Source organism: Podarcis muralis, chromosome 10 (assembly GCF_964188315.1).
Source record: "Podarcis muralis chromosome 10, rPodMur119.hap1.1, whole genome shotgun sequence".
NCBI lineage: Eukaryota > Metazoa > Chordata > Lepidosauria > Squamata > Lacertidae > Podarcis > Podarcis muralis.
Genome location: NC_135664.1, coordinates 31653718 through 31679141, shown reverse-complemented (window position 1 = coordinate 31679141; position 25424 = coordinate 31653718). Strand labels below are relative to the sequence as shown.

Sequence of the window (25424 nt, the reverse complement as noted above, 5' to 3'; positions counted from 1 at the left end):
CCAAACATTTACTTCTTTTAAAGCCCCCCTTTTTTTGGTAAGGTACTTTGTGTAGAAGGGATGCGGGTGGTGCTGTGGGTTAAACCACAGAGCCTAGGACTTGCCGATCAGAAGGTCGGCGGTTCGAATCCCCGCGACGGGGTGAGCTCCCGTTGCTCAGTCCCTGCTCCTGCCAACCTAGCAGGTCGAAAGCACGTCAAAGTGCAAGTAGATAAATAGGTACCGCTCCGGTGGGAAGGTAAACGGCGTTTCCATGTGCTGCTCTGGTTCGCCAGAAGCGGCTTAGTCATGCTGGCCACATGACCTGGAAGCTGTATGCCGGCTCCCTCGGCCAATAAAGCGAGATGAGTGCCGCAACCCCAGAGTCGGCCACGACTGGACCTAATGGTCAGGGGTCTCTTTACCTTTACCTTTACCTTACTTTGTGTGGGCCTATAGAGTATCACAAGGATTAAGGGTCATTTGGGAGGGAGAAAAATGCATTCAGTTTTCCTTTGTCACCTTTCATCCAAAACAAACATTTTTTACTCTTCAGGTAAACCATGTGCGCACAAGAGACTTTGACTGCTGTCTGGTTGTGCCCCTCATAGCAGAGTCTGGTAACAAATTGGAGCTTGTTATTAGTCGAAACCCTCTAGCCTCTCAAAAGGTAAGCTCGGAACAACAGACTTTCCCGGCTGGGGAATGGAACGAACAAAACCATGCCTTCCTTCAACAAAGTGTACACAGCACTGGTTCAGAGATGAAACGGGAGCCTATGAACACTTTGTAGCCAAAAAAAACTGTATTTAGTGCAAAACATTTAAATGGTGCTAATCCCTTTCAGGTTTCTGTTACACTGAAGATGTGGCTGTCGTGTGGCATTAAGAAGCACAGAGGGGGGGCTCATAATTTGCTACTTGCTTCCAATGCTGAGTTTTTTTGCTCTGCTCTCGTTTTTTATCACCCATGTGTAGTGCCATTTCAACCTGACCCTTAGTAACAAGAGAAACGAATGGTGAAAATGGCTGTAAATCCTATCATGGCAGATTAGTGAAATATTTAAGTAAAATGATTGGGGGAGGGGGGGGGACCCATCCATGTAAATAATTACAACAGAGGATCTGATTTTCAGAACATTGCAACTTATTCAAATACCAGCTGGTTAACTAAGTGAAGGAATCACAGGCTATTGCTGCTGGACCCAGATCACTGTATCATAGTAGTTGTTTTTTAAATGAACTATATAGTTCTGTTGCTTCTGCGGTAATGAAAAGGGGGGGGGGGATTAAAAGCTACTATGTGGTTTTACAATTATTTTAGCAAAAATTGCACACAGGAATCTGAAGTGCAAAGAGGTGAAACTTTTACTGGCCCAGCTGTAGTATGATTTTATTAAGAGTTATATTATACCCTATGCAATGATGTACTGAACAGGATATGTCTTGCACCCTGTATGGACTTCTAACTTTTACGTATTTGGAACTTCTGATAAATTACTGGGTTTTTTTAAAAAAAGTAAAACAAGTTTTAGCGAAATTTTAAAAAAAGACTTTTGTAACATGTATTCAAGTAGATTTTTTCTTTGTTTACATTTTGAACTGCAGTAGCAAAGAAATACCAGTGCAAAACTGTATGAACTGCCCCAGTTTAGGCATATACACAAGTTAACTTGTATAGCAACACACAATTCTTTTTTTAAAATTAAAATGAATGGTATGTGCATTGGTTTCAAATAGCTCATTAACTCTTATTAATGTCAATTCATTTAAAAACTGTAAATACATTTTGCACACACATACTCAGATTCTTCCCTTTCCTGCTCAGAGCAATAAAATGCTGCCAGTTGCTTTTTTAGGTTCACCAGCAGCTGCTTTGATTTGTTTATTGTATTGTCAATGGTAATTAATGTTACTTGGTGACTGGAAAAGACACTGGATTTGTCTCTTATAACTGTAGAGTCCTCATTTCTTATTTTAACGACCAGTTTTTCATCTATTTGAATTGTTAGGATATCCCTGATGCTGTTTTCCTTAAACCAGTTACATGAACATGAAAGTGAAACATTTTGTTCATATTTCAGCACTGCCAGAGAAAAAATCATTTAAAACGAAACTGAAACCCAGATCATGAACCACACTTAATATGTATTTTTATTTGTTAACAAAGGAGTATTAAACTAAAGTATTTTTGTACAAATTTAATACTTTAATAGCATGGTATTTATCGTCTATGTATGGTTTCTGGGAACTCAACCTGTTGCAAAAATTTGTATGGAAACTGTAAAAAAATCAAATAAAAATTATTTAAAGACAATGGATTCGATCCTGGGAATTGCAAGAATGAGGATAGCTTGTGCAAGAGGGCTTTCCTGTTACTTCCTTCCTCCTGAACAATGGGGGAGGACTCCACAGAGTTGCTGGAAAACAGGAGATGTTGGCAAAACAGTGAACATGAATGACCATTTACCTTTTGAGAAGTGCGGAATATGCAAATACTTTGACTCAGAACAGCTTCTATAGAAGAAATAATAGATGTTCAAAGAACAAAAAATATGATGCACCATACTCTTTAATACAACTAACATGATTCAACTTTTGAAGTACACCAATTTTACATTTAGCTTTCCGTTGATCAGAAATACAACACACACTATATAATGTTTACACCCAGCCTATTGGGTCAAACGTGCATATGTGTTTGTTTTTAATACCATGTTTTAGTATTGTAAATTGCTCAGAGACTCTTTTATTGCGAGAAGTGATTAATTTGGGGTTGGACTCGATGGCCCTTGTGGTCTATTCCAACTCTATGATTCTATGAAGTCGGTGAGCCTAACCAAAACATCTAGAAGCAGAAGCTTGTAGGCATAATAGCAAGTGAATGAAGAAGCACCACATAAAACAAGCGCTGCATACCTGTGGAACCCTTTCAAGCAGCAAAAGGTTCTGGTCAAGCAATTATTTGGGATGGGAACGGAATTCAGTTCCCTCTGCTCCCCCTTTCTTGCCAACCCGGAAGTTAATAGCAGCTAGCTATCATTTTAACTTCTGTAAACAAGGAGAATTTAGCTTTGCTGTTATTAGAGCACTGCCAGAGCATTCTGTTAGCGACCCTCACCAGAAGGAAATTGCTCTGGAGACACCTTCAAAACACTGCTACAAGATGCAGAAATGCATTGTGGAGCAGAAGCAGCCCATAATGTTACAAACAGTGCCTGCTGGGTGTGCATTAGTACAGTGCTGAGTTTGGATTGGATTTGATATCCCGCTTTCACTACGCAAAGGAGTCTCAAAGCGGCTAACATTCTCCTTTCCCTTCCTCCCCCACAACAAACACTCTGTGAGGTGAATGGGGCTGAGAGACTTCACAGAAGTGTGACTAGCCCAAGGTCATCCAGCAGCTGCATGTGGAGGAGCGGGGACGCGAACCCGGTTCCCCAGATTACAAGACTACCGCTCTTAACCACTACACCACACTGGCTCTCAAATTCCAAAATGGATTAAGAACAGCAAACAGGGTTAAGATGATAGGCATTCATTCTCTAACTCAGGGGTTGGGAAGGCTTACCTCTGTGGGCCAGAAAGGCACAGCGCAACGCTGGAAATGGCTTCTGCGCATGCCCAGACACCGAAAATCATGCCTGCGCAGAAGTCATTTCCGGCGCCACGGACATGGACAGATACAATTTCCGGCATCTGGGCATGCACAGAAGCGATTTCCAAAGCCGCAGAAGAGTGTCCCACTTTAGTGCAGTGCACGGGGACTCACAGAGCAGGCAGCTCGGTTCAGGGGTTGCTCGTGGGCCGGTTAACTGGTCCATGGGCCTTAGGTTGCCTACCCCTGCTCTAACAAAAGCCAAACAGCACTTACTAGAAACGAATGCCGCTTAAAACACAGGCGTACAAACCAGAATTACTTGATATATATATAGATATACAATTTAAAAATAGGCCCTCTAATTTTAAAAAGCTAGAAAAAGTATTTAAATATAAGTGCATTACTTTTGTTAAAACAGAGTAAAAAGTCATACTCTTTGAAGCTGCAAAACCTCCACGAACACTAAATATGTTCTATCTAAATATATTCTAAAAAAAGAAAAGACATAGCAGAGCATGAAACATCTAGTTATAGAATATACTTGCTAGGGTGGGAAAAGCTGCTTGGCATGTGGACTCTTCAGTGTCAAGCTTTGAAGTTTGGTAGTTGCAAGCGGGGAAGTGTTTTCTTTTACCTGCAAAACAGCAAAAACAGGGGGGAAACAACATTGGTTGTTGGCCAAGCTTATAGCGGGAGGGTGGGGAGTATCGCTTTAAGTAAGGACAGAAAGAATACGGTAACATGAGCAGTAGCCTGGGCTTTGGACACTATATAACAGGAGCATTTACACTGCATACTTCGTAGACTGTGAAAATCTATGGCAGGCACTATTGTCAAAGGTGTGGTCTCCAGCTACACACTGCCACCAAATGAGAAGGAACTTTTATGGGCGGTAACCATGTCCCAGCCTCTGTTTGGTGTGGAAGGTATTCCAAGGTGGGATTATGTAAAGTCTGTGCAGGTTCCTGCTTAAGGGTCTTAAGTGGATGCCTTAGGGATGAGGTAGAATGTGCTCTCCCATACTGCCACCTACACAGAACTGCGGGTGTCAACCTTACAGCATCTACTGCTTGCTAAGGACCCGGGAGCTGCTCAAGCTCTAAGTATTCAATTCTATTTCTCACATGACCAGAGCCATACCCCACATGGCTCCACATGGCATTTACAAAAAGACGTGGTCCCTTAAAAGTGCAATTTTCTCGCTGGGCTTTATCGTATCCCCCACCCACCAATGGGTAGCAGTAATCCTAGTCAGTGCTTTGACAGGAGGCCAGATAAATTCAGTTTAAAAGCTCTGTTGTAGCAGACCAAAGGCCTAGCTTGCCCAACATCCAGTTCTCAAAGTTCCACAGCAAATGCATATTCAGAGGCATACTGCCTCCGAGAGCAGTACACAGCCATCTAGTAGCGACTGCTAGCCTTAGCCTTCTATCAGTTCCTCTAATCCCCTTTTAAAGCCCCTTTTTAAGGCCATCACTATAATTTGCGTAATTGGTACGCATTCTTACAAGTGAAAATAAACGCACTGCATAAAATATTATATATGGTATCTTATCTACTGATAAATGCTTCTTACCAGACATACTTTTGAAGGACTTGAGCAAACATCTTGAAATGTAGATTGCCTTTTGAGTCCACCCGAAGTTTCCTCTGCAGTACCAGCAGCTTCGACAACTGCATCGTCAACTTCCATTTTAAGAGAAACAGCAGGTTCCCCTTGATTATTTCCAGAATGAGAAGCAACGTCACACGTGTCATTCTCTTGCTGACTCTGCCAGATCTTCTGAGGTGATGTTTGCTCGGAATGTGCATCTTTCATGAACGCCTTTAAATGTGTTTTCCTGTGGAAACTCTTTTTCTTAATGACCGCTTGGAGTTTGGCTTCTTCAGCAATAATATAGACTCGGCAACGTCCTCTAGTGATAGCTGTGTATACATGCTGCCAATTCTGGCGAGGTGTATCGCCAACAACATATACAATAGTATTTTCCTCAGAACCCTGAAAATTATATTGAGAAAGAGCTCTTGAATTAAACTATTTAAAAAATGCTTACGGTTGGGTCCAGATTTAGCCATGTATAGAGAAGGTTCACTGAAATAGGTCTTAGTTAATAAGGACTAATTTAAATCTCACTTGTTACTCTAACATGGCTAAGTCAAAATCCAGCTCTAAAAGTTTTACAATAAATTAAGGAGTCTAAATGCTTCAAGTTTTTATTTTTTTCCTTTACAAAATTAAATAAAGCCATTGGCATCGCCTGTAATTTCTACCTCAGAAGCAACAAACAAAAATAGACAGGACTAAAGTAAAATTATTTCTGTCTAATTCCTATATAGGCAACAAGTTAAGTTTCTGAATCATGTGGTCAGGTCTTGCCTCTTCCTTGGCTTCTTACTTTTCCACACTGGCAGACACACACCTCTTTCTAGATTTCAAAAGTTACTTTCTACTATGGATGCTGACTTCTCAAGTTTATGTTGCAGCAAGGCCAGAACAACTTGATGGCTCTCATCAAAGCTTCTTTCTACCACAATCCTCTAAGCTGAAGAGTTAAACTCCATCTCACAGATGTGATAGTTTTGAGAAATAAATGCTGCTGTTTTGAATTATGGTATTTCAGCAATGACCCCACAGCTTACCTGAAACGTGTGAATAGTTCTGGCCCAGGCATGCTTTATCTTAGAGTGTTTCTGGAGGGCTTTGTAATGCATGACATACTCAGGTCCATCAGTTATGCCAATAGTCAGGAAACGGCGACCATTGACTTCCTTATCCTATAAACAGAATATGCAATTTCACTGCTTTTCAGTACAGCATTGATTTGCCAGCTGGGTCCTTTACCTTCAAGCAGTCCTTCCACTAGGAACCCAGCCGTGACATTTTCCTGATTACAACACAGATGCAGAGATTAAGCCCCATCTGAGAATTCCCTGATCTCCTGTACTTTGAAGCCACACACCTCATTTTACTTAGATGTGTTAAGTTTTCCAGTTCACCTGCCTCCTTCCATTTAAGTGTTGCCTCCTTACCTGAGAATCAGGCACAGAGATTTATTTATTTTTAAGTTTCTAAAAGCAGGCTGATGACAAGTTTTTTTCTGCCACTAAACAACTATTGGATCAGTTGAAGATTTGAGCCAGTGGATACTCATATAGCATCATAATGCCAATTAGATTTTGATAGCAAGGCTTGTCATAATTAAGGCTTTTTGAAACGATTACCACTTATAACGGCCCACCAGATCCACTATCACAGAAGCAGAGGATCTTCCATAAAGAAAACCCCACGACTTAATATCAGCAATCGCCCCTTTTTACACCTACCTATGACAATGAGGTACAGTACATTGAGTCTCTGTCATGGTCTAGAGTTTGGCTGCAATTAATCTTGATTAAGCTTGAATTTACTGCTTGGTTTCTTTAAAGCAAAAAATAATAACCCTAACAAATAACTTCCCCGGACAAAAATTACATAGGCATGTTATCGGACAACAAACCTTGGCTACAGCTTGTGGCTAGCGAAAAGATAGCTTAACCACAAGTCCTGGTTTGGATGACACAAGAATTCAGCACATGATGGGAATAAAAGAGAACACAGGAGCCAAAAGGTTGCAAACTCCTTCCTGGGAATGTACACATTTGCATAGTCCCACAACGTGCAAACCAGGCCACTGTAATGCCACAATTTCTGCTATTGTGACTCCGAGATTTTTGAGCGACCAAATATGAGCAGACTAAGAAAGGAGGCAGCTGCCTTTTCATGTGTGACCTGAAAGGCGGGGGGAAATGTCGCTTCCTTCTAGGAAGAGTTCCGAAATCCTTTGATCATTCTACAGAGTACTTGCCTCTTTAATGAAGAATATTTCTCCATTGCACAACCGCCTATCATCGTAATTGTTATTACGGTCAGCATCAGCATCAGCATCACGACCCGAGAGACGAGCTTCCCTTCTTGAGCAGACTTTGCAAGTGCAAGGATCAGAACTCCCAGCGCCGTTAGCATTCTTTGTGCAAGTAACGGAGTCCATTGCGATAAGATCTTTCATATATGCATTCCTTGTGGAACAGATTTTGTCACCAAGCCTAAATTCCAGCCGATTTTTATGGTTTCTGAATCAAATTGAAGCAAAGGTCTAAATTAAATTAAAGTTTCAACAAGTCGCTCTTTCGGTAATGGCATTAATGACTGCCCAACAGCTCCCCAAAGTAATTTTCCTGGCTTTGATAAAGAACACGCAAGAAAGGATGTTGGGAGGTTTGCTAATAGATTTGCCAGCTTTGCTGCATCAATTAAAGCTAAGCTTTAAAAAAAAGTGTACCTCCTGGGAAAACAATAAAACAGCATATTTCTTAGGTTTTCGTTCCAGTTTATTATGAACGCAGTTAAAAACAATAAAAAATCCAAGCACATCCCAATTTTAAAAACAATGTTCTCATGTCAATAAGCTGGCAAACTCATGGATTATGGACTTTACAAATGTCTGCTAGTACACAAAGCACTAGAAATAAGGACCTTTTCACACAGCGAGAAACACTGCAGTTGTGAGTGGGACTCCCATGACATGCTCAGTACAGCATTGGAGTGATGTCCTAAGTCCAAGGGGTGAACACAGCCATATTGTAAGTGCTCCGGCACTTGTTATGGTGTCCCATTGCGCCAGAAGTGGTTTGGTCATGCTGGCCACATGACCCGGAAAGCTGTCTGTGGACAAACGCTGGCTCCCTTGGACTGAAAGCAAGATGAACGCCACAACCCCATGTCACCTTTGGCTGGACTTAACTGTCCAGGGCAAAGCTGTCAACTTACAGATTTGAAAATAAGGGACCAGCAGCCTCGAAAATAAGGGACCAGCAGCCAAAATAAGGGGTTTTCCGGGCACAGGTGTGTTCGACTTCTGAGCCCCTCTGAGTCAAAGGCAGAAAGCCCAGCCAGCAGCCAAATGAAGCCTCATCAATAAGGGACAGCAGCGGGACATGGCGCTGGGATAAGGGACTGTCCCGCCAAATAAGGGACACTTGACAGCTATGGTCCAGGCTTCCTTTACTTTACCTTACCTTACCTCACCTCGCCTTACAGCACAAACACTGGTTAGGGATAACCTTGAACATAATACAGTGAAAGCGCTTCAAAAATGTCATACCGCGTTGTGTGCCCCGAGTAGTGCTTACAGCAGATTTCATTTATGATGTCACAATCCTTCCTAAGACAAGAAGAAAAAACTTTATTAGTTTAATTGTGAATTTTATACAATAGATTTAGAATAATAGAAGCCAAGTATCTTCCATCCCTGTCTTTAACCAGCCAGTGAAATTGCAAACATTTGCTCCCTGCCAGTAAATCACTTCCAGAGTTATTTGCTCAGACAGAAAAGAACTTAAACAATTAACACTGGCACAAAGAAAAGGCTGAAACAGCTGAAGTAAGGGTTTTTATCCTTACTTTGAGTACTTTGAGTCCTGTGAGAATAAGAGAAGATATCAAGAGCTGCTACAGTCAGTCTTAGGAGTCTCAAAAGCTCAGAGGGCAGTAAGTGAAGCAGAAGAACTGCAGATTGGTCACAGGAAAGGGTAGCTATCTCTGTTCACAATAAATGACAGAAATACATATATGCTCTAGGAGTGAGAATGGTTTATGACTTAAGCTATTATGGTCTAAGAATAGACCACTGCCCAATGGAAAATACCAGTGATCCACACCTTACACCTATGAAAATGATAGGTTTACAATGCACACATGAAGATCCATTAACTGTAGGAATTGTATACAATACACTATACCTCTCCCTCCTCTGTGCATACTGCCGATATCAGGCGATACACAACTTTTGCCCCATTTATGCAACATTGTCCTCAAATGCAAACACCTTGGGTTTTTCCTCCACCAAAGTGAATGGCAACCATTCATTGACCTAGGAAGAATAATTGGGTGTACTTGGGCATCGCTTAAGTAAACGCTACTCCTGTTTTGCCTCATCTCTAGAGAATTTACTTCATATGCTCTGTGGGAGAAAGCCAGTTGCAAGCTCTGCAGACTCAACAGTCCTTGCGCAGAAATTACCGTATTTTTCGCTCTATAAGACACACTTTTCCCCTCCTAAAAAGGAAGGGGAAGTGTGTATGCGTCTTATGGAGCGAATGCAGGCTGCGCAGCTATCCCTGAAGCCAGGAGAGCAAGAGAGATCAGAGCACTCCTGCCTCTTCGCTCAAGAGGCTTTGCATTGCTTTCTTGTTTTCCTCCTCTAAAAACTAGGTGCTTCTTATGGAATGAAAAATACGGTAAGCCTAGGTCCTCTCTCTCTCTCTCTCTCTCTCTCTCTCTCTCTCTCTTTGTTACTCTAGAACATGACGGAAATATTCTAAAAAACTGGCTTTATACAGATACACACAAAAATCCTTGCAATATACCATAATGGAAAGAGAGATGTGATGGTGTATCTTGATAGTATGATATATAGTGCCAATCAAGAGAGTACTGGAAAATAAAGAGAAAGCAAGCATTTGATTTACCCTCTTCTAGTTTCGCTGAAGGCACTACAGTAAGGTACAGATGTAAAGCTGTTCTTTCCTTAACCATTGTTAAGACAGCAAAGTGGAAGGGCTGTAACTCAGTGGTAAATATCTGCGTTGCACGCAAAAGGTCCCAAGTTCAATGCCCAGCGTCTCAAAGTAGGGGAATGCCCCGTCTGAAACCTTGGTGAACTATTTGGGTAGTGCAGACAAGACGTATGGTTCAGGATGCAAGGGCAACACATTTTCTCCTCTCGTGAGAATAATACCCCCTCCAACCTCCGCCATCAGTTGCTGTTAGTGACTATGTCTGTTCAGCACTAATCAGAGCTAACTCCTAATGGGGTTTTGAAAACAGTCAGCCCAGGGACTCCACATGCAAAGGAACTGGGGAAGCAAGCCTGTGATTCTGCAATCAAATCCCAATTGCTTCTCCATGTTTGACAGACGGGCAGTATCTTTTCTACAACGGTCAGCCAAAGTTAGCCCATATCTGCACACATAACAATATTTTTATTATTTATACCTCGCCCATCTGGCTGGATTGCCCCAGCCACTCTGAGCGGCTTCCAACACATATAAAAATGTCAAACATTTAAAAACTTTACATGGCTATTACCTTCTGAAAGCAATGAACTGTGACTGCTCAGGATCTTGGAGTCCCGGCCCGTTTTTAAGCAAAGCTTCGATGGCATACTGCAAATCTGATAACAACACAAGAAACACTGGTTACAGAACAAGCAACTGAAACCAAAACCACTACAGTCCACTGTGAAATTGCTGGTTACTGACTGCTAGGAGTCATAATACTGCAGCCCCTGGGCTGCGCTATAGCCTGCACATGCCTTCCCTGTGGCCACTGAAGATTGCTCAGCACTCACCCCCCCCCCCCCATCAAGCTGGCAAGTGTGTTTGCAAAGCTGTCAGGGAAGCAGGTACACAGCAATGGCTCTCCCCATCACAGCCCTGCTACTCTCAGCCCACACGGCTATTTATTATTTCACTTATGAATCATTTCCCAGGAAACATCCCAAAGCAATTTAAACAGCACACACGCAATTTCTAATCCAATGCAGATAAAAATCTCCACTTGCAAGGCTTTGGCTGTCTGGGGAAAGTGTGATTGCCAGCACCAAACAACAGGGAAGGAATACAATGAAAATCATTTCTATCCCATTGCACCCACTGTGTATGTGTGTGTAAGCGAGAGTGGGTGGGCATCCCAGTGCGTGTGCGGCACTTGGGCCAAGAGGCAGACCACCCCTGGCCTATCAACAACTTAGGATAGGCTAGACAAGTTTCACAAAGCTCTAGGGCAGGGGTGGGGAACCTCCAGCCCACAGGCCCAATGGGGCCCAGAACAAGTCCCAATTTGGCTCAGGAGGCTGTTTTCGCAAAACCATGACCACCTGCCCCACGTCTAATGCCCGGTGCAAGACAGGTAAGAGATGCAGCAGGACTGGCAGCACCAGTCCCTATGGGGTTGTCAATCACTCAGCCAATTCCTGCAGAATGCAGTCCTATTCTCACTGCTTTCAGAAGCGCCAGACTGGCCAAGTCCTTTTTGCTGCAATTCCCAGCTGGCTGTGTGGTGCATGGAAAGCTCTTATGCGAGGGGATACTGTTAAGTGGGCGGAACAAACCATCTGCCAATTGCCTGATGTCATAATGATGTCAGGTGACCAAGAGGCAGATTGTCAGACCCACCTGCCCTGGGGCTAGCTAATGATTCGGCCTGCTAGGCCAAAAACTTTTGCAACAAATCTAATTGCATTTGGTGCAATGTTGAAGTTGCTCTGTGCTTGGTCAAGGAAGGGAGATAAGCCATCCCAGTTAAGTACATCATGGATCTTGTGCCCGAGGTGGCTGGGTACTAAAGTGAGGTCTACAAAGCCACCTGGTGGCTGATAGCATGCAAAACTGCTGGAGTAGGTGGCATTTCTTATGCAAGAAGGTAAATTTGCTGTGCCTCAGCTGTTTTAGCGCATGCTGCCTTGCTTCGGGAATTTAATGTGTGTCAGTAAACCATGACAAAAAAAAATTTTTAATTAGACCGTGCAAGGCAGAAGGCATCCTATACCTATGCTACCCAGTAGCTAAATCTAAATCTGCAGCAATAAAGCATGCATTGGATATTGTGCAGCATTTAAGAAATTTTATTACGAAAGTTTGAAACTCACAGTGACCGGCATCTCCAGGAGGTAAAACAACAAAAATAAATTTCTTCTCAGCACTTGGCACTGCCCACGTTTTGGTCTCTTCCGACATTCTGAGCACTTCATCAAACTCTGGGTATATCCGCTTAGAGATTCTGCATCCAAAACAAAGTAACGAAAGCGTCTCACACTGCCCTCGACAGGATTGTTTTCCTTATGGGCAACATCATTTAATTTTTAAGCGAAGAACCATAGTTTCATTTCATTTCATACACAATAACTTATACAGATTGCACCCTCCCATTACACAATATGTTTATGTATAGTTATCACACCATGCATTCCCAAAAGAACTAGGTTCGGTTTGTCCCAAATGCAGAACTAAATTTCAAACAAACAATGGGAAGTGTTTCAAGTAGGAGGCTGTTTTTAAATACAGTGGTACCTTGGGTTAAGTACTTAATTCATTCCAGAGGTCCGTACTTAACCTGAAACTGTTCTTAACCTGAAGCACCACTTTAGCTAATGGAGCCTCCTGCTGCTGCCGCGCTGCCGGAGCCCGATTTCTGTTCTCATCCTGGAGCAAATATTTCTTATACCTGAAGCAATATTTCTGGGTTAGAGGAGTCTGTAACCTGAAGCGTATGTAACCTGAAGCGTATGTAACCCGAGTTACCACTGTACAAGTGTCCACACATGCATGAACACACACACACCAACAATATTCAAAAGGTTTGGGTTTCCCCACCCCCCACCCCCGTTGTTCCTAGACAGAAATGTGACAGTGATAGGCTAAGCTTTCTAAGCATGTTACACATCTCCAGGTAGAAGGTCAACAGAAACTCCAGTGCTACACACACAACTCAAATATCGCTGTGAAGAATAGAGCAGGTTGTGGCAATCGGACATCTTCCTGTATAAGAGGAGAAAGTTGTCATGGCGCAGTCTGCATGGCCACCACATGACAACAGCAAGGAGGACAAGTGAAGCTGCACATGTGAGCATGATGGCACAGCAAGCAAGCAAAGAGAAGAAGAGTTTGGATTTGATATCCCGCTTTATCACTACCCTAAGGAGTCTCAAAGCGGCTAACATTCTCCTTTCCCTTCCTCCCCTACAACAAACACTCTGTGAGGTGAGTGAGGCTGAGAGACTTCAGAGAAGTGTGACTGGCCCAAGGTCACCCAGCAGTTGCATGTGGAGGAGCGGGGAAGCGAACCCAGTTCACCAGATTACGAGTCCACCGCTGTTAACCACTACACCACACTGGCGTGTGGTACAAGCAAGCCTTCCCATGTCCCTTGAGTCACCACCACCTGACAGTGCACTTGCATGTCCACATAATACAGAGAGGGAAGTTTGCGGTGAGCCAGCGGGTGCAAGGAGCAAGCAGGCAGGCAGCCCAGACAGGTCTGCAGGCCTTCAAGCACTTCCCTCTCCCGTCACAATGGCCCCGATCCTGCTGCCACTGCTGCTCACAAAGAAGAGGAGGACAAAGAGGCAGCGGTCTTTCTCCCCTTCACACAGCCACCAACAGGAAGAAGCGGGCAGCATGGTGGCAAAAAGAGGAGAGAGGCTCGTTCACCTCTATTCTGTGAGTGGCAGAGGCAGCAGGGATCTTAGGATTGGGGCAGGTTGTGAGGAGATAGAGAGTTCTGGGTGAAATGTGGGGGGTTGGCAGCAAGGTGGGGGGTTGGCAAGCGCCATAAGCAGGGGCAGCAGCCCCACATTTCCCCCCTCCCAAAAAAATAAATCCCTACCTTGTTGCATTATCCACAATTAACTGTGACTCAGCCCTGTGATTAGTTTTCAGTTCTATAGACCAGCCCCTTGACTGAAGGCTCTCAAAAATATCGGCCAGCATATTACCAGGCTCAATGCTGGGTAACTGCCTAACATCACCTAAACGAAGTACAAAGTTATATTTAACAAAATTAGCTGCACTGTCATCATTATTTTATTTATTGCATCTCTATCGCACGCTTAAGTCTCTCCAGCATCCAAATCTGTTTACCGTGATATAGAAGAACACATCAACCCAACTGCTTCGGTCTAAAGTACAGCAAAAGCAGTACCAGCTCAGAAGCAATATCGTGTGATTTTCTTAGTAAGGATCCCCCCACCCCATCTCTTATAGCTCTCCCCAAGTTGGGAGTCCAAATTAATATGGCAAGAACTTTCTGTGTCTGTGTGTGTCTGCGTGTGTCTCTGTGTGTCTGTGTGTGTGTGTTGGCACAATAGCTCATCCTGAGCAGTCTGTAAGGACCTAAGAAGAGCTCTACAGGATAAAGCCTGTTGTTATTCTGTCTCTCACAGCTACAATAAACCTATCATTAAAATTATGGACTGGGCATTCCTTCGTCAGAGGGCAAACAGGCAAATTTAGCAGGGGATCAAATACTTTCCCCCCTCACTGTATGTATAAATTTATTATTATTATTAATTATTATTATTATTATTATTATTTTGCATGGATATAGCTCATTTCGAATTTGTCTTCATTGTTCACCAAAGCTTTACACTTACCAAGAATAATAATCTTCGCCAGCCGGGCATGGTCCAACAAGAGTTGTAAAACCCTGCTAAGCATTCTCACAGGCACCATACTTCCTTCGTCTACAACCAAGACATTTACTGAAGAAAATTTCCATGGATTGAGTTTACTTTCACTCCATTTAGAGAAACTGTAGGTAACCTAAAAGACAAAAACAAAAAAATCCCATAATTTAAAATTAGCATTCCTTCAAAGAATGGTTTGGAGCATCAGAGTCGTGGGTTTGCTCAGACTATAGTTTGCTATGAGGTCTAAAGCAGCAAAGTATGGTTTGCACTTGGCCCTTCAAACTACAATCGGAAACCATGGTGGAAGGCCTTTTTGGGAAATGACGTGAAGAACAGCAGCTTTTAGAGAATCACAATAGTTTTCAGTTCTCTCAAATAATGCCAAATATAATATTCAGAATATTAAACTGAAATGCATATGATTATACTACCAGAATATTGGAACGGTTTTAAAAATCATTCCTACCTGATGCAGAGTATAAGCAGGTCGTCCTGTTTTATCAGACAAGAGAGAAGCTGCCCTCCCTGTAGGTGCTGTATATAAAACATTTAAAGATTCATTTCTGCATTGAATCATGTTGGAAGCATGGCCGAAAGTATTCCATTCTTCAGATGCATCGAGGTCCGCTTCAAAATCTTTACAGGCATTTATAACTTCTGTATTTTCTCCCTCACTTAGATAGCAGAAAAGGTGGGTAACTATTGTTGTTTTCCCGCAACCACCTTTCCCACTTATGATTGTCACTGGATTGGAACAGATCAGTTCTATAGCACGTTCCTGATCTGGATCTACTTCTACTTTGCGTTTCAATTCCTTCTCGGGTTCTTCAAAGTCGGAATCATGGTTAGAGTTTTCTTGCACACCTGAGGAATTGCCAGGCTCCTTCTGGTCCACTGCGCAAGGTTCCTCATCGTTTATTTCACTCTTAGCAAACACGTCTCTCAAGTTAGTTGCATGTGCACTTCTATTAAATACCTTTTTCGGATCGGCACGCAGCCGCCATGGGGTTTTATTTCTGAGCTCGCGTACAGAAGTTGCAATTTGCTTTTCAGAATGGAACAAATGGGGAAGGAAAACAAGCTCTTTCTCAGTAACCACAATTTTTTCATCTTTCATAAATTTAATCGATTCCCAGGCATGTTCCACAGGCATATTCTCTGATACCATACGTGTCAGTTCATGCTGTTCTTCATATGTATGTCCCATTTCTGCACAGCTCTGTTTGAGCTTTTCATATACCATTAGTGCATTCTTCTGCAAATCGGGAATCTTCTCAAGAATATGTCTGCACTCGCGTATGGTCTTCCAAGATGCCTCACCAAAGTAAGTATGCAGCTCTCTTTTCATAATCTTTCAGAGAAAGCAAAAACCTGTTATTTTGACACATGGCATTTTTAACAGTACTCTATAAAGTTAGAAGGCAGGCAACCTTCCATCAGCTTTGGTGTACTATTTTCAACCAAAGCAAGCAAGTTCAACAGAAATTCCAAAAGCCAATTCCAATGTTGGCCAAAACATTAAGAGCGGCATGCAACAAAGTAGTCTGTTAGTACAAAGACTTCCCCTCACTCTCCTCCCCAACGCCAACCCATCTGCTTCAGAGGGTTGGCAGAAGGGGGGAAAACCCAGAACAGATTTAGGGGAGGCACAGAAAGAGGAGGGAGGGGGAAGTTCTGTTGCACAGCCAGAAGTCTTTGCACTAACAGAACTACTGTAATGGATCCTGCCCTAAGACTACAATTCTATACCCTGCTACACAAGTCCTATAATTTCCAACTGGGGACAGAACAACAACAGCTAAAAACTAGTATTCACCGAAATTAAAAAACCTGGAAACGATGCCTTATGAGGAACGGCTAAGGGAGCTGGGCATGTTTAGCCTGGAGAAGAGGAGGTTAAGGGGTGATATGATAGCCATGTTCAAATATATAAAAGGATGTCATATAGAGGAGGGAGAAAGGTTGTTTTCTGCTGCTCCAGAGAAGCGGACACGGAGCAATGGATCCAAACTACAAGAAAGAAGATTCCACCTAAACATTAGGAAGAACTTCCTGATAGTAAGAGCTGTTCGACAGTGGAATTTGCTGCCAAGGAGTGTGGTGGAGTCTCCTTCTTTGGAGGTCTTTAAGCAGAGGCTTGACAACCATAGGTCAGGAGTGCTCTGATGGGGTTTCCTGCTTGGCAGGGGGTTGGACTCGGTGGCCCTTGTGATCTATTCCAACTCTCTGATTCTATGATTCTATTCTATGATTCTAATGAGCAGAGGGCTGCTAGGCTTAGGAACAAGAGAAAGACTGATTGGGAACAGCTCTAAGGACTTTGTTAAGCTCGCTAAGAACGCTGGGATTAGGGTGGCAGACAACAAGCTGCATGCACAGATGGTCAGGGAAGCCCAAAATAGGCTGCAGGACTTGCCACATCAATTCTACCATTAGCAAGTATACGGTATGATGATACCCATCTGTATTTCGCTGCTACACCTGGATCAGGAGAAGTTGTGACTGTTCTAAACTAGTGGGATATAGTAGTGAGCTGAAAGGCCTACAAAGCAAGAATGAATCCTGTTTAGAGCAGGCACAGGCAAACCCGGCCCTCCAATGTTTGGGGACTACAATTCCCATCATCCCTGACCACTGGTCCTGTTAGCTAGGGATGATGGGAATTGCAGTACCCAAACATCTGGAGGGCCCAGTTTGCCTATGCCTGAGATAGAGACTCTGCGGATGAGCAGTGCCCAAATCTAGGAGTTCCCCTGTTTTGGACAGGGTTGCACTCCCTCCGAAGGAACAGGTGCATAGTTCTGGGGGTGCTCCAAGATCCATCTTTGTCACTGGAGGCTCAGGTGACCCCTGTGACATCATCACCTTATGCTGGCATACCAAACTTGGCTTTTCCCTGGCCATAGGGATTGATGCACCACTAACCTCAGCATAATGTGCTCTGCTATGTGTGGAGCTTCCCTGGAAGCCGCAGCTGGAACAGAATGCTGCAGCCAAGTTGCTGAGTGAAGCACCTTGATGTGTACATATTGCACCTGTGCTGAGGGACCTGCACTGGCTGCCGATCAGCTACTGGGCCACCTTCAAGGTATTGTTAAATACATAAAACCCTGCACATCCTGGCACCAGGTTACCTGAAAGACTGTAATGTCCATGTATAGATCTGTAAGATCACTTAGATCACCTGGGTAAATTCTACTCGTAGCCCTGCATCCTACAGATCATCATAGGGTGGCCATTTTCTGCTATTGCCCCTATATTATGGGATGCCCTGCCCTCTGCCATAAGTGAAGCAGCAACCATCAGTTGCTTCATATAGCTTGTAAACGCATCGTTTTTCTAGGCCCTTCTTCCCTGACTCATAAAGCTGGGCCCTGTTTTATGTGTCTGAATCCCCCAATTCCTGTTTTATTGGCTTCTATAGCTTTTTATTATTGCTGTTTTATTTGGTTCTAGGCTGCAGTTTGGGTTTTAGTGATATTGGTGTCTGTGTGAGTGCACTGCAGACTGATTAGGGATTTTGAAAATATTAAGCCGTTAATGAAACTTTTAAATAAATAAATAAATAAATCAACTTTATAGTTGGTGCAAATCAAGCCTCTTCTCTCTCTTTGGATTAGAATGCAACCCAGCTGTACTAAAAGAAACTGAGGTATCTGCCATAAGGATAATGGGGAGATGAAGTGAGGACCTCGTTTCCTCTTTCCTGTTCACTAGGTCTTTGCTTAGAGAGGCCAAGCTGTATTCATGGAAGAAGGCAACTTTGCTCTTCCAACAGCTTCGGTATTTGGCTCATGCAACAGAAAGAAGAAAACACCCTTTGTAGCTGCTTGCTTCAACGGAGGAAAGTCAGCCACTAAGGGAGACAGAGGAGACCTGCCTTATGCCAGTTTTGTTCATGCACAGATCCGCAGTCTCTTGAGAACATCTGGTGAGAGCACCAAGTGTACATCCTTGCCCCAAAATTCCAGAAGAAGCATGGAAAAATCCCAAAGCTAGCTTTTGTACATGGGGTTCTTCTAGAACGCTTATGAAACCATTACATCTAATCTTGTTGAAGCCATTTTAAAATCTATTGTAGTACAGTATGACTACAATTCAGCTGACTTGAGTTATAAGTTGTTGAGGGGGGAAACTGAGTCCTATTATCAAATGAACTACCATCCTATTATGCTTTTTTGTTGGCATCCGTCTGTCTCGAGAGACAACGGAGTCCAAGTCAAACGTCTGTGTTAGCAGCGCCGAGGTGAGCCGTGTGTTTGGAGGTCCTGGGCTGCCCAAGCAACAATATTAGTTTCTTACTTCTCCGAATCCAAGTTTCCATGGCTCTTCCCTCAAGATCTTATCCAATACTGTCAATGTATAATCTTCATCGTGTATTTTGCTCCAGTCCAACTTTTCAATGCAACAAGAAACGGCTCGTGGCAGAAGCAGCGGCATTAATTCCAATATAATCGGAAAGGACAAGGCTACTAGTACAGCTTTCCCTGCAACTGCGGAACCAAGATACAAAAAAAACGCTATTTATAAAAATCGAAGTCAGTATGTTTTATTGCAAGTTCAATTTAGCATGGCTAAAGATTCCTCATGTACAGTTACTGAAAGTAGTTCCAAACACTGCAATCTCATCTACATTGGGTTGGAATCAAAGGTACCCTTCCTCCATTAGAGGCACGTTTGAATCCATTCTGTGGACATTTGTCATCCATTTCTTACTTTGTGGTAGCTTACGTATATTTCTGAAGCCGAGAAAGCAGCATCTGCTTTGAAAGAGAGAGAACAAACTGCTGCTATTTATGAGTGAGTTGGGACACTGTTTGAAAATATTAGCAAACTCCTGGTTCAAATATAAAGTATCTTGGCTTGTTAAGTCAAGTTATGCATAAGTCCTGTGTGCCCTCACACTGAGTTCTTGCATTGCCTCCTTCCACTTTAGCATGATGCAATTCAAAACTTCCAGGGTTAACTAAAAATAGCCAAAATTGTGAAATTGTAGTGATTAGGCTTGGAACAAAACAGGATCTGAAACAGCCCTTTAACATTGTTTCAGATCCAAGTTTGTTCTAAACCTGGGAACTACCGTTTCTTGGTTCAAGACGCAACGGGAAACTTTGGTTTAATTAATCCAGGGAGTCCTTAACTGCTGTGTGCCGAGAAAGGAAGAGGGAAGGCCAACAAAATGACAGAAGGCACAGGTGCATGCGTTTCTCAATTTAATAAGCCAAGGCAGTTTATATCTGAACCAAGCCAATTTTAGCACAGGGAATCTGAATGCAGTCACTCAACAAGCCAGTATTACAGAGTTGCAGCTCCTGGAAACTCAAGAGCAGCTACAAGCAGAGATTCACTCATTCTTTGTGTGTGCCTGGTATGTTCTGAATGTAAATACAGGAATAGCCAGCATAGTGTGACCCTGCTACTGAAGTGTATCCAAAGGCATGTACTTACACTGCCTTTAAAAATATTAATTTTCTAAAATAATATTATTTTAAAATTCCTTTAAAGTAATAACACTACAACTACAACTGGTGACTGGGAGCGGCCACTGGGACCATATAATACCTATCCTAAAAGATCTACATTGGCAGCCCAGTATGTTTCAGCGCACAGAGCAGTCTTGGTGCTGACCTTTTAAAGCCCTAAATGGCTAGGCTCAAGGTTGTCATCTGAACTAAAAAGGTAAAGGTACCCCTGCCCATACGGGCCAGTCTTGACAGACTCTAGGGTTGTGCGCCCATCTCACTCAAGAGGCCGGGGGCCAGCGCTGTCCGGAGACACTTCTGGGTCACGTGGCCAGCGTGACATCGCTGCTCTGGCGAGCCAGAGCCGCACACGGAAACGCCGTTTACCTTCCCGCTAGTAAGCGGTCCCTATTCATCTACTTGCACCCGGGGGTGCTTTCGAACTGCTAGGTTGGCAGGCGCTGGGACCAAACAACAGGAGCGCACCCCGCCGCGGGGATTTGAACCGCCGACCTTTCGATCGGCAAGCCCTAGGCACTGAGGCTTTTACCCACAGCGCCACCCGCGTCCCTGTCATCTGAACTAGCCAGGTGTTTAACTGACAATCAATCACAGTCAGTCCATCATTTGGAAAATAAAGACTTTAGAGCTGTCTTGTCCCAAAAATGGCAACTAGACATTCTGCTTTGGTGACTGAAACCTTGGTTTAAGGGGCCATTTGGAACCTAGTTTATATATCTGAGTTTCTAACACTGCCTCTGAGCAAATGATGGAAAGGAATGCAACCCTTAAAAAGTATTGGCCCCACCCCCCAGCTGATAGAAAAATCATAGATTCTGGATTGTTTTTCCTTATCGACAAGCACAGCTTCCTTAGCCCTTGATATAATGTTTGAAATTGTTACAAAACATTGTTTTCCTTATAGCTAACCTAAATGTGGTAACGGCCAGTTTGTAGCTATTGCTTCTTAGGCCTACACTTAGATCTTAACATAAAAATACTTCGGTTAAAAAAAGAAAAGTTTGAAGAATGATACTGAAGTCTATCACTACCACTTTATAAACATATTAAAAAACCTGAATTCCTATCTGATCTCCATATAAAGTTAAGAACAGTGAAGTAGCCACTATAATAAGAAACAATTGAGTATTACATAGTTATACTTACATGACTCCTTAACATAATGAAAAATGTTAAAGTTTTTGGTATCTGTACAAGGTTGACTTTGGGTATTTGTAGACATCGCTCCTTCCTGAAGTTTTGACTCCTGAAACTGTTTCAGTGTTTGTTCAAGATGTGCAAAGTTTAGAGAAGACTCTTCAGGAAACCATTCAAAGAATGCTTTTTGAAATGATGATGGGACACCACATGCTCCAAAGAACAGTGAAATAATATCTTTCCCTGCTTCAGGCTGCAGAAAATAAGATGGGTAGCTCTTCATATAGTACTTTGAATGAGACCGCGTAAGTTTGGCATTCACTTTCCACCAGGGATCAACCAATGGAAACCGTCCAGTCACTTCGTATATATTTTGGGATGCTTCCTCCTGAATTATAACTGAAATGGTTTAGAAAAGGATTGTCAGTACAATAGTCAAATGCGCTGGTACAATATTATTTCTAGCGGGTTTTTAAAAAACAGTCAATGATATGGCATGGGGGTGATCTGCTCAGATATAGGCTTTCCTAGAATACACAGGTCCCACCAATAATTGTTGGAATGCAGAAAAGATTTGTGCATAAAAGGGCAATCAGTTTTGCAAGAAGTAACCTATCAAATACATGAGGCAAAATTACAGGGTTAACACAATTCTTCTCTTAATATCCAAATTCCACTTTTCTCACATATAGGACCAACTCAGAAAAACCTGAAATCATGGTTTCCCATTACAGTTGTACCTTGGAAGTCAAACAGAACCCGTTCCGGAAGTCCGTTTGACTTCCAAAATGTTCAAAAACCAAAGCGCGGCTTCTGATCGGCTGCAGGAAGCTCCTGCAGCCAATCGGAAGCCACAGAAGCCCCGTTAGACATTTGGCTTCCAAAAATAGTTCACAAACCGGAACACTCACTTCCGGGTTTGTGGTGTTCGGGAGCCAAAACGTTTGAGAACTAAGCTGGTTGAAAACCAAGGTACGACTGTATACGAACAAGCCTAGATGGGTCTCAGGCTTCCTCTCCTCTCCTCACATGGAAATGCAAAAACATTCATCTTTAAGCAAACCATGCTCCTGGTTACATCAGAACTCTAGGAATTGAGGCTTGTTAGAAGAAGCCAGGGTCGAACTACAGATTCAGATCTTGGCTTGCTTGTAAAAGATGTGCAATAGTCTGTTTTCATAAACAATCTCCCCTAGATTGTGCTCACCAAAAAACAGTTCTACAGTATGTGTTTACTGCAAAGGCCAGCTGTGTAGAGCCCTGAGTAACTAGAAACATATGAAAGTGCAAGGCTACTTCCATGCACATCCCAAACAATTATTTAATGTTGTATGGATTGTGCTTTCTTCATGAAAGGGAATGTATGTATGTATGTATGTACCACACTTGAGTGAAAGGTACACTTGAACTACAGTATGGTGTAGTGGTTAGTGTTGGATTTATCACACTGGTGTCCAAACTTTTTTCAAAGAGGGCCAGGTTTGATGAAGTGAAGGGCTGTGGGGGCTGACCAAAGGGCCAACCAATGTTGACCTTTTTTTAGGATTCAGGTTGTTGAGGTTTTTTTTAGGGTTGGAGTTGCTAAGCTTCTTTTAGGATTGAAGCTGTTAAGGTTTTTTTAGTATTTTACCTCAGGAAATAAACTGCCACAGGTGCCGGATTAAACTGAACGGTGGGCCGAATTAGGCCCCTGAAACAGACTTTGGACATGCCTGGACTAGGACCTTGGAGACCAGGGTTTAAATCCACACTCAGCCATGAAGCTCACAACATGACCTTGGGCTAGTCACTACCTCTCAGCCTTATTTACCTCACAGGGTTGTTGCATGGATGAAATGAGTACAGAGAGAACCATTAAACATTACTCTCACTGCTTATGTAGAGCCTTAACAGCAAGAAATTTGAACCCAGCTCTTACAGAGTCCCCAACTGCTCCTTCCAAGGCAGCAGTAGTGCAAGCTGAACGTAAGACATCTAACTCACTGAGTGCCTTGGGCCAACTGATACCTCTTGGCCTAACCTACTTCACATGGGGAGAACCAAGTATGCCACTTTGAGCTCCTTTGAAAAAGGAGTGGGAGATAACTGCAATAAACACTTTCAAAAGCAAAGTGCCCACTAGAAATAATGGAATTACGAAATGAAGACAGGCCAAGGAATCAGTTCTGCATTTGCTGGCAAACACTTTGCAAAATCAGGAAGAAGAGCAACTGCTATACATGACTATGCAAAAGGGAGTCCCATGCAGTTGAATAGGACTTGCTCTCTTTTAAGTGTATATAGTATTACAGTCTTGAACTGCAGGGGGGAAAATAACAAATCAGCAATTAAGTCTTTTGCAACGTAAACAAACAGTCCCGTGGCACCTGAAAGGCTACTAGTTTTATTACAGAAGCAGCTTTTGTGGGCTAGGATTCACTTCAGCAGATGCCCATAGGGCTCCCCCCCCCCCCCTTCCAGCTCTCCAGAACTCTGTTCTGGCAGCACCTCTCAAGTGGGCACCGTTGCCATTCTAAGAGAACGAAATTCCAGCACCTATTTCTCTAGAAAAATAGCACTGGGTGCAACAATGAGTTGGCAAGAACGGGCGTGGAGAAAGGTCTGAGGCAACTGAAATGCAGGAAATACCACACTCTCATAATAACGTTAAATGTGAAACTAACTGGCTATTCATTCACACAGCAGTATGGGTGGGCAATTGCCCCCCTCCAATTCCACCCAATTCCAGGGGACGCGGGTGGCACTGTGGGTAAAACCTCAGCGCCTAGAACTTGCCGATCACATGGTCGGCGGTTCGAATCCCCGCGGCGGCGTGCGCTCCCGCTCCTCGGTCCCAGCGCCTGCCAACCTAGCAGTTCGAAAGCACCCTTGGGTGCAAGTAGATAAATAGGGACCGCTTACTAGCGGGAAGGTAAACGGCGTTCCGTGTGCGATGCAGCTTGTCACGCTGGCCACGTGACCCAGAAGTGTCTGCGGACAGCGCTGGCTCCCGGCCTCTAGAGTGAGATGAGCGCACAACCCTAGAGTCTGTCAAGACTGGCCCGTACGGGCAGGGGTACCTTTACCTTTTTTTAATTCCACCCTTACCCCTCGATTCACAGCTTTCATTAAAAAAAACCCAAAAGTTTCTACCATTTGTAGAACCTGAAATATGAGGCAAATGTACAGGCACTATTCCAACTACAGTACTCCCTTTTCAGCCTTTTACTTGTCTCCCCACCACCAGGAAACGTTTCCTCGGACGCCCATGCAAGTCTGAGCTGCTGCTGCTGCTTGTGTTAGCACCTAAAGTGGATTAAAAAGTGAAAGACACACAAACGCCAAGCATTTCTATTCCTAAAAGGCGTGGGGTTTGTTTCCTGTTAATGCAGAGGCGCTTCCCTGTTTCTTCCAGCTACACTAGTTGAACACAAGTTTCGGGTCCCAGAGCCTTGCCCCTCGGACTGCTAGTCCCAGCCTGGCCAAGCGCCTCTTCAAATGCAAAGAGGAGGGCGAGGCCCGCCCAGCGGGTCCGCGGGGACTTGCGCCACGCAGGCAGGTGCGCAAGGCAGCGAAGGCGCGCGCCTCCTCCTGCTCCTTACGGGTCTTGCGCGCCGGTCTGTGAAGCGGCTGCTGGTTCGCGCCACCGAAAACATCTTCGAAACCCTCCGGGTCCGGGTCGTCGTCCTCGTCGTCGTTGCTCTCTGCATCTTCGTCCTCGGGAGCCGCCTTTCCTTCCTCCGTTTTCAGCGGCCGCAAGAGCCCCCAGAGCTCGAAAGAACGACTCTGGCCCGACCGGCGGCGCTGCGCCATTTTTCGGAGTTCCCGCCTGGGCAGCGCCTTCCTCCGCGCGCAGCCGCTGCTCCGCCTGTAAAGATGTGCGGCCGCTTCCGGCCTGCGGGGCCAAAAACAGCGGGCAGAAACAACAACAGCGCCCTGTTTCCGGGTGTGGGATTTCACGGCTTGCGCAAGAGATTGCTGCTAGCCTCGTCTGATTGCCCGTGATGTGCCTGCGCAATCA

General features: G+C 43.8%; 2 protein-coding genes across 13 annotated transcripts in view; one reads left to right on the top strand and one right to left on the bottom strand.

Moving 5' to 3' along the window:
• Positions 1-2295, top strand: part of GRIP1 (glutamate receptor interacting protein 1) — a 352437-nt gene extending 350142 nt beyond the window's left edge. For all 11 annotated transcript variants that reach the window (XM_077934694.1, XM_077934690.1, XM_077934693.1 and 8 more), the window contains one exon: positions 536-2295. In XM_077934694.1, the coding sequence (XP_077790820.1) occupies positions 536-772 (237 nt within the window). In that variant the 3' untranslated portion in view covers positions 773-2295. The remainder of the gene's footprint in view (positions 1-535) is intronic.
• Positions 2296-2532: 237 nt separating this feature from the next.
• On the bottom strand, positions 2533-25343 carry HELB (DNA helicase B). Of its 2 annotated transcripts, none has more exons than XM_028746417.2 (13): positions 25006-25343; positions 21434-21823; positions 19107-19297; positions 15271-16155; positions 14769-14937; positions 14003-14144; positions 12267-12397; positions 10706-10790; positions 8721-8780; positions 7425-7689; positions 6220-6354; positions 5156-5578; positions 2533-4213 (listed from the first exon to the last, which is right to left on the bottom strand). In XM_028746417.2, exons 1-13 carry the CDS (start codon positions 25214-25216, stop codon positions 4124-4126), a joined length of 3177 nt encoding a protein of 1058 aa, XP_028602250.2. In that variant the 5' UTR covers positions 25217-25343; the 3' UTR covers positions 2533-4123. The 2 variants fall into 2 exon arrangements, with proteins under 2 accessions (XP_028602250.2, XP_028602251.2); XM_028746418.2 differs by having other exon boundaries at positions 5165-5578.
• Positions 25344-25424: the final 81 nt, after the last annotated feature.